This window comes from Xiphophorus hellerii, chromosome 7 (genome assembly GCF_003331165.1).
Source record: "Xiphophorus hellerii strain 12219 chromosome 7, Xiphophorus_hellerii-4.1, whole genome shotgun sequence".
Classification (NCBI taxonomy): domain Eukaryota; kingdom Metazoa; phylum Chordata; class Actinopteri; order Cyprinodontiformes; family Poeciliidae; genus Xiphophorus; species Xiphophorus hellerii.
Window position 1 is genome coordinate 17,874,288 of NC_045678.1, and position 9,837 is coordinate 17,884,124.

At 39.1% G+C, this 9,837-nt stretch overlaps 1 protein-coding gene across 3 annotated transcripts in view; it reads right to left on the reverse strand.

Moving 5' to 3' along the window:
* Positions 1 to 2,470, reverse strand: part of LOC116722739 (dedicator of cytokinesis protein 9) — a 78,614-nt gene extending 76,144 nt beyond the window's left edge. For 2 of the 3 annotated variants that reach the window (XM_032566986.1, XM_032566985.1), the window contains exon 1: positions 2,152 to 2,469. In XM_032566986.1, coding sequence (XP_032422877.1) covers positions 2,152 to 2,268 — 117 coding nt within the window. In that variant the 5' untranslated portion in view covers positions 2,269 to 2,469. Of the gene's footprint in view, positions 1 to 2,151 lie in introns of all 3 variants that reach the window. The other variant, XM_032566991.1, reaches the window with a different exon arrangement.
* Between the last annotated feature and the right edge of the window lie 7,367 nt (positions 2,471 to 9,837).

The following is a 9,837-nucleotide window of genomic DNA, read 5'->3' on the forward strand; positions in this document are numbered from 1 at the left end:
CTTACATCATGTCAGACAAGGTAAACAATTAAATAGTATTGCCACTTCCTATCAGAGCACCAGATTGTTTCCTTGAATCAATATATATATACTGTATATATACAGTATATATATATATATATATATATATATATATATATATATATATATATATATATATATATATATATAACATTTTTGCCCTTTTAGAAAGAGAAAAATTGCATTCTTCCATATGTTATGTGTGCCCTGTTATTTCATATTACCTTTTGAAATAGATTCTGAATATTGGTGCATCACTCAAGGATGCATGAGCTTGAGTGAAGTCACAGACTTTGCTGTCTTTAATTCAAAATTTTTTACTGCAATGTCATCATGACAAGTGAACACCTAAAATTACAAATTACATAGCCTTACATATTTTAAGCTGTTATTGTCTCAAACACTTCAGAAGTTTCACTGACTCTTAATTCAAATAGCAGATAATTTTCCTTAAAAGAAAGCACAAACCATTAGAGTGTGAATACATTTACGTTACACTAAATTTATTCACCAGCTCCATAAATAAACGCTTGGGTCCTGGTGATTGTTTCAGTTTTTCTATCTATGCACTGAAACACAAGACAAATGGAAATAATTGAATTATAAAAACATTTTTTAATATAATTTATCAAAAATGCTTTCACATTTTATATTATATCATTACTAACATGTGTGTAAATATGTATTTATTTGTGCTATTCTTTTAAATATGTCATACATGTGTAGCCCGGGAAATACGTAGCCTCACACTACACAATAACTGGGGTTCTTAATGTGCAGTATATTTTATTTCCAGTTGAGACAGATGAAACAAAACTGTCTTGTTTCTTACTTTTGTTCAGAAATCAGAACATATGTGTACCAAACATTAGGTAACTACTGCTGAAATATGGCAATCTCTAAAATAACGGAGAGAATGCACAAAAAAGAAAATACAATATATATTTTTATAAAGACATATAAATTATATATTTATATATTATATAAAGACAAGAAAAGAAATACTGCAGTGGCCTCTGGTTGCACAAACAAAATACAGAGAATTGCATTACACCACACTGATTTAGAGCACATGTAATTGTGATATGACTTATTTTATCAACACTTACATTCCACAGTAACGTCTCAGTTCACTCTTAATACTGGAGCACATCGATGATCAGACATCTTATTGTCAAGTGCAGGAAATGGCCGCCCTGCACTGCACATACAGGTTCCCTGAACCATCTGTTTCAGAAACACACCATCTCATTAAAATACTGACTGCTTATCACACAAATGAGAATGTACCGACATATTTCAACAAGTGATGTATGTATTTACCAATTTTCTGCCAAATTTATCTCCCGCAGATAAAACACGTACAGTTCACATCCACGTTCAACACGTAGCATAGCAACACAGAAAGACAACAAGATGCATTTCCTGCCCTGTCTTGCGAAACAGCAATCACCTTGAAACACTGCTCTCTGGTGGTCAAAATGTGCAGCACCGAGACCAAATATCTGCACATATTTAAATGTGAAAAACAAATAAAATTACATAACTGAACCAAAATAATTCAATAGCATTGCTACTGTAATTTAAAAGAAAACCAACACTTTGAAACAGTACACTCATTCAACCAAACTTTACCACCCTGCAACACATGCATACATAATTATTTAATGTCTTATTTATCTAATGACTTGTGGCACCTTTGGACTTCCATATACTACACTCCAGCTGGTGCACAAAAGTGAAGATTTCCAACACCCACATTGTGCTTTAAATGTTCTTCATGAACTGACTAGGAGCTGATCTTTTTTCCCCAGTACAGTGAGTCATGAAAGCTTTTGCTTTCTTTTTTTGTATGTATTCTTAAAATCCATTTCTCTGGCATAGCAATCATCACTCATCCACTCCAAAACAAGCTCTGCGGCTCTCTAGTGTATACATGTCAGGGTCATTTACTCATTGTAAGACCTATTGCATTTTTCCATGACAGCTCGCTCTCCCACCCAGCTGATCGCCCAGCCATTTCTTCAGCTGAATCTGTGCGTAAAAGACAAATTCGCAGTTTCCCAATCCACACTGGCACCACGAGAGAAGAGGGGGAGGATGGTGGAGTGGGTTAAGGTGTGTACTTACGACCAACACAGACGTTCTCACCACCTCGGAGACACTTTGCCTGAGTTCAGCAGCGGTGCCTGGTTTACTCAGACCTCGTGTAAATTTCCTGGTCTCCGGGTGCGCTGGGGTGGCCATCGTTACGCACCGGTTCGTATCAGCGACCCATCCAATCCAGGCGCAACGATCATCGACATTCAGAGGAAATCCATCCTCGGTTTATCCAGGTCGATCCCCACTCCCCCAACTACAAGCGCGCACCACGAGTTTGAAGTTGGCTCATGTTGATGTGGAGTTCCCGCCCACTGATTCAGCTTTCCTCAAAACAAAACCCTCAAGTTTTCCTACAGGTCAGCCCTGCCTTCCTCTGGAGCAGGATTTCATTGGATGTCCAGGACGTCAGAAAGGAGGATCTGCTCTTTACTCTGCAGGACCCCGCCCCTCTGGTGTAAAGGCCTTCCCACTGCTGGATGGGAACGCTGATGTCAGTCCTGGACTTTAGACGGCAGGCAGCAACAGGCAAGAGTTTGTGTATCCAGGTCAATGTTTTCTTCATCACGAAAAAAAGGGAAAATACCAAAAAGCTGTCTGTATTCTATCATTCAGTATTTCTGCTGCAGAAAAATTCCAGCAGCATTGAAAGGAATTAGGCTAACTTAAAATATTATGGAAAAATATTTACTTTTTAAGTATCATAAACAATGAGAACTAAAATTAGGAATTATCTAGTGCAGTTCACTTAACAAAACAAAATGTAGCTACTACCCAATTGGAGGCTTTGGATCAGACACTAACTTAAGTGTCACTAGCCATATTTTGCTACAGTGTTTCAAATTCTCTTTCAAAAATATTATGACTCAAAATCAAATTAAATAAATTTAAACTCTTTAAATCAGCAATAGGCATATAGACATATTACCTCTATCAAAAGCCACCGTTTCTTTGGTTTCTTTTATTACTGAGGTTAAGGCTTACAACTAATTGAAACCAACAATTAATTTCTTTAGAAAATATAAAAATTGCTTGTAGCAATTTTTGAAAATATGTTTTTTGCAGAAATTTAATTTCGTACAAAAGTAAGTCCATGTACTGGTACAGTACTTGGTTGGCTCTTCTTATCTATGTCCTAGTCTTTGTGTAGTGGCTTTTGAACCTCTGACTCCACCTGCAGTCCACATCTTGTAAATCGCCCTTCAAACTGTTAAATGGGCTTTGCTTCACAATCTACTTAAAGCCACAGCAACCACTGTTGGTAGCATCTGTTTGTACAGCAATTTTCCCTGCCACCCAACTTTTCAGAAAAGGCTATAGCACTCTGTGAAAAGCCAACTCTTCAGCAATTACCTTTTATGGCTTATGAAGTTCCAGTGACTGACGGCTAGACAAATGTCAAGCCGGCATATCATTCGCATGATTTTGTAAGCCACAACGTAATATTTAAGTAGCCTGTTAAATATATTTTTGATTAAACTTACAAAGGTTTTGTTTGTTGAGTAATTGTATTTTCAAAATTTTCTTAGATGTAGCCATAATCATCAAAAGTATTATTAAAAACAGCTTAAAATACCATTCTTTGAATAATGTCTCTGAATTTCACTTTTTACACAAATTGCTAAAATGATTTAACTGTTCAAGCATATTCAAATTTACTGAGGTTCACATGTGTCTGCAAAAAAGTATAATTTTTTCAAAAGATAAGTGCAAAAGAAAAGAGAAAGAAAGAGATGGATCTTGATTGTATGAAAATCATCCCGTATGAAAGGTGAAATCCATGGCAGGGAGTGTTGCTGGAGAGAGTGATGTCAGGAAGACTTTCCTGGGCCTTAATTACTTACATTTTCACAACAGGTACAGTAAGAATTGGTCTCTCTAAATTCTCCCTAGGTGTGAGTGTCCTGTCTGTTTCTGTATCGCCTTGCAACAGACTGGCGACCTGTCCAAAGTGCACCGAGAATCTCGCCCGGAACGTTAGCACCTCCCGACACCTCTAAGGGACAAGGGTGTACAGAGGATGGAAAGATCCAATGATCATTGACTGGAAGATAAAATCCTTCTGTCAAATGTGTGGTCAATAAAAAAATGCTAAACTAGGAAGGAGAGGTTACCAGCATATCACTTCCATCAGGCATCTTCAGCATGCCTGTCACTATCTGTATCCTTGTAAATGTCCATGATCAGTATCTCAAACTTTCATCTAATGATCGTTGCCAGGAAGATAAAAACCCGTCGCCAAATGTGTGGTCATTAAAGAAATCCTAAACCAGGAAGGAGAGGTTACCAGCAAATCAATTCCATCAGGCATCTTCAGCATGCCTGTCCCTATCTGTATCCTTGTAAATGTCCATGATCAGTACCTTAGAATGATTGTTGCCAGAAAGGTAAAAAGCTTTCGACAAATGTCTTGTCATTAAAAAAATCCTAAACTAGGCATCAGGTATCTTCAGCATGATTGTCCCTATCTGCATGTCTTCATTAAAAAAAATCCTAAACTAGGAAGGAGAGGTTACCAGCACATAACTTCCATCAGGCATCTTCAGCATGCCTGTCCCTATCTGTATCCTTGTAAATGTCCATGATCAGTATCTCAAACTTTGATCTACTGATCATTGCCAGGAAGATAAAATCCCTACGCCAAATGTGTGGTCATTGAAAAAATCCTAAACCAGCCATCAGGCATCTTCAGCATGATTGTCCCTATCTGCATGTCTTCATTAAAAACATCCTAAACTAGGAAGGAGAGGTTACCAGCATATCACTTCCATCAGGCATCTTCAGCATGCATTTCCCTATCTGTATCCTTGTAAATGTCCATGATCAGTATCTCAAACTTTGATCTGATGATCGTTGCCAGGAAGATAAAATCCCTTCGCCAAATGTCATTGAAAAAAATCCTAAACTAGGAAGGAGAGGTTACCAGCACGTTTCCAGGAAGATAAAATCCTATCAGGTTTGACACCTATTAAAGACAAATTGAAAAAACATAGAAAAGACAAGAGAGTTAGATTCTTTTCAATCTCGCGAGGAGAACGGACAGAGATGTGTTTACAGTTACAAATCTCCAACCGGTCTGAAACACATTTGTCCACTCCTCTCTTTTTATTACTTTCAGAGTCCCTATCACAGAGAGCACTGCAACTCTAAAGGGGTGGGGACAAAACATTTAGTTGCAGTGCTAATGACAATCACTAACTAAACACATGTTATCTTGCATTAAAACACAGAGTAAAAACAGAACAGGTCGTATATCTTCAAGGCGACGATTCTTCAGCTATCTAACAGTTCAAAGGAAGAAGTAGTCCTGCTGAGCAATAAACCCCGTGAGCACGGTTATCACTGCTTCTCTTCAGGGAGGCCCTCTTGTGAAGAAGGAGACAAAGTAGATCAAACAATACAGAAACAGTCTTTATGTTGAAGGAAAAGAAAACAATCAAGGAACATCATATAAGTAACACTATTGTTATAAATGAAACAACAAATATATGATAATATATATACATTTCACCTAACAAATCCCTTGCCAAATTTGTGGTCATTGAAAAAATCCTAAACCAGGCATCAGGCATCTTCAGCATGATTGTCCCTATCTGCATGTCTTCATTAAAAAAATCCTAAACTAGGAAGGAGAGGTTACCAGCACATCACTTCCATCAGGCATCTTCAGCATGCCTGTCCCTATCTGTATCCTTGTAAATGTCTATGAACAGTATCTCAAACTTTGATCTACTGATCATTGCCAGGAAGATAAAATCCCTTCGCCAAATGTGTGGTCATTGAAAAAATCCTAAACCACGCATCAGGCATCTTCAGCATGATTGTCCCTATCTGCATGTCTTCATTAAAAACATCCTAAACTAGGAAGGAGAGGTTACCAGCACATCACTTCCATCAGGGATCTTCAGCATGCCTGTCCCTATCTGTATCCTTGTAAATGTCCATAATCAGTACCTCAAACATTGATCTGATGATCGTTGCCAGGAAGATAAAATCCCTTCGCCAAATGTCATTGAAAAAAATCCTAAACTAGGAAGGAGAGGTTACCAGCACATCACTTCCATCAGGCATCTTCAGCATGCCTGTCCCTATCCGTATCCTTGTAAATGTCCATGATCAGTATCTCAAAATTTGATCTACTGATCATTGCCAGGAAGATAAAATCCCTTTGTCAAATGTGTGGTCATTGAAAAAATCCTAAACCAGGCATCAGGCATCTTCAGCATGATTGTCCCTATCTGCATGTCTTCATTAAAAACATCCTAAACTAGGAAGGAGAGGTTACCAGCACATCACTTCCATCAGGCATCTTCAGCATGCCTGTCCCTATCTGTATCCTTGTAAATGTCCATGATCAGTACCTCAAACTTTGATCTGATGATCGTTGCCAGGAAGATAAAATCCCTTCGCCAAATGTAATTGAAAAAAACCCTAAACTAGGAAGGAGAGGTTACCAGCACATCACTTCCATCAGGCATCTTCAGCATGCCTGTCCCTATCTGTATGCTTGTAAATGTCCATGATCAGTATCTCAAAATTTGATCTACTGATCATTGCCAGGAAGATAAAATCCCTTCGTCAAATGTGTGGTCATTGAAAAAATCCTAAACCAGGCATCAGGCATCTTCAGCATGATTGTCCCTATCTGCATGTCTTCATTAAAAACATCCTAAACTAGGAAGGAGAGGTTACCAGCACATCACTTCCATCAGGCATCTTCAGCATGCCTGTCCCTATCTGTATCCTTGTAAATGTCCATGATCAGTACCTCAAACATTGATCTGATGATCGTTGCCAGGAAGATAAAATCCCTTCGCCAAATGTGTGGTCATTGAAAAAATCCTAAACCAGGCATCAGGCATCTTCAGCATGATTGTCCCTCTCTGCATGTCTTCATTAAAAAAATCCTAAACTAGGAAGGAGAGGTTACCAGCACATCACTTCCATCAGGCATCTTCAGCATGCCTGTCCCTATCCGTATCCTTGTAAATGTCCATGATCAGTATCTCAAAATTTGATCTACTGATCATTGCCAGGAAGATAAAATCCCTTTGTCAAATGTGTGGTCATTGAAAAAATCCTAAACCAGGCATCAGGCATCTTCAGCATGATTGTCCCTATCTGCATGTCTTCATTAAAAACATCCTAAACTAGGAAGGAGAGGTTACCAGCACATCACTTCCATCAGGCATCTTCAGCATGCCTGTCCCTATCTGTATTCTTGTAAATGTCCATGATCAGTACCTCAAACATTGATCTGATGATCGTTGCCAGGAAGATAAAATCCCTTCGCCAAATGTCATTGAAAAAAATCCTAAACTAGGAAGGAGAGGTTACCAGCACATCACTTCCATCAGGCATCTTCAGCATGCCTGTCCCTATCCGTATCCTTGTAAATGTCCATGATCAGTATCTCAAAATTTGATCTACTGATCATTGCCAGGAAGATAAAATCCCTTCGTCAAATGTGTGGTCATTGAAAAAATCCTAAACCAGGCATCAGGCATCTTCAGCATGATTGTCCCTATCTGCATGTCTTCATTAAAAACATCCTAAACTAGGAAGGAGAGGTTACCAGCACATCACTTCCATCAGGCATCTTCAGCATGCCTGTCCCTATCTGTATCCTTGTAAATGTCCATGATCAGTACTTCAAACATTGATCTGATGAACGTTGCCAGGAAGATAAAAAACTGTCGCCAAATGTGTGGTCATTGAAGAAAATCCTAAACTAGGAAGGAGAGGTTACCAGCACATCACTTCCGTCAGGCATCTTCAGCATGCCTGTCCCTATCCGTATCCTTGTATATGTCCATGATCAGTATCTCAAAATTTGATCTACTGATCATTGCCAGGAAGATAAAATCCCTTCGTCAAATGTGTGGTCATTGAAAAAATCCTAAACCAGGCATAGGGCATCTTCAGCATGCCTGTCCCTATCTGTATCCTTGTAAATGTCCATGATCAGTACTTCAAACATTGATCTGATGAACGTTGCCAGGAAGATAAAAACCTGTCGCCAAATGTGTGGTCATTGAAGAAAATCCTAAACTAGGAAGGAGAGGTTACCAGCACATCACTTCCATCAGGCATCTTCAGCATGCCTGTCCCTATCTGTATCCTTGTAAATGTCCATGATCAGTATCTCAAACATTGATCTGATGATCATTGCCAGGAAGATAAAATCCCTTCGTCAAATGTGTGGTCATTGAAAAAATCCTATACCAGGCATCAGGCATCTTCAGCATGATTGTCCCTATCTGCATGTCTTCATTAAAAACATCCTCAACTAGGAAGGAGAGGTTACCAGCACATCACTTCCATCAGGCATCTTCAGCATGCCTGTCCCTATCTGTATCCTTGTAAATGTCCATGATCAGTACTTCAAACATTGATCTGATGAACGTTGCCAGGAAGATAAAAAACTGTCGCCAAATGTGTGGTCATTGAAGAAAATCCTAAACTAGGAAGGAGAGGTTACCAGCACATCACTTCCGTCAGGCATCTTCAGCATGCCTGTCCCTATCCGTATCCTTGTAAATGTCCATGATCAGTATCTCAAAATTTGATCTACTGATCATTGCCAGGAAGATAAAATCCCTTCGTCAAATGTGTGGTCATTGAAAAAATCCTAAACCAGGCATCAGGCATCTTCAGCATGATTGTCCCTATCTGCATGTCTTCATTAAAAACATCCTAAACTAGGAAGGAGAGGTTACCAGCACATCACTTCCATCAGGCATCTTCAGCATGCCTGTCCCTATCTGTATCCTTGTAAATGTCCATGATCAGTACTTCAAACATTGATCTGATGAACGTTGCCAGGAAGATAAAAACCTGTCGCCAAATGTGTGGTCATTGAAGAAAATCCTAAACTAGGAAGGAGAGGTTACCAGCACATCACTTCCATCAGGCATCTTCAGCATGCCTGTCCCTATCTGTATCCTTGTAAATGTCCATGATCAGTACTTCAAACATTGATCTGATGAACGTTGCCAGGAAGATAAAAAACTGTCGCCAAATGTGTGGTCATTGAAGAAAATCCTAAACTAGGAAGGAGAGGTTACCAGCACATCACTTCCATCAGGCATCTTCAGCATGCCTGTCCCTATCCGTATCCTTGTAAATGTCCATGATCAGTATCTCAAAATTTGATCTACTGATCATTGCCAGGAAGATAAAATCCCTTCGTCAAATGTGTGGTCATTGAAAAAATCCTAAACCAGGCATCAGGCATCTTCAGCATGATTGTCCCTATCTGCATGTCTTCATTAAAAACATCCTAAACTAGGAAGGAGAGGTTACCAGCACATCACTTCCATCAGGCATCTTCAGCATGCCTGTCCCTATCTGTATCCTTGTAAATGTCCATGATCAGTACCTCAAACATTGATCTGGTGATCGTTGCCAGGAAGATAAAATCCCTTCGCCAAATGTCATTGAAAAAAATCCTAAACTAGGAAGGAGAGGTTACCAGCACATCACTTCCATCAGGCATCTTCAGCATGCCTGTCCCTATCCGTATCCTTGTAAATGTCCATGATCAGTATCTCAAAATTTGATCTACTGATCATTGCCAGGAAGATAAAATCCCTTCGTCAAATGTGTGGTCATTGAAAAAATCCTAAACCAGACATCAGGCATCTTCAGCATGATTGTCCCTATCTGCATGTCTTCATTAAAAACATCCTAAACTAGGAAGGAGAGGTTACCAGC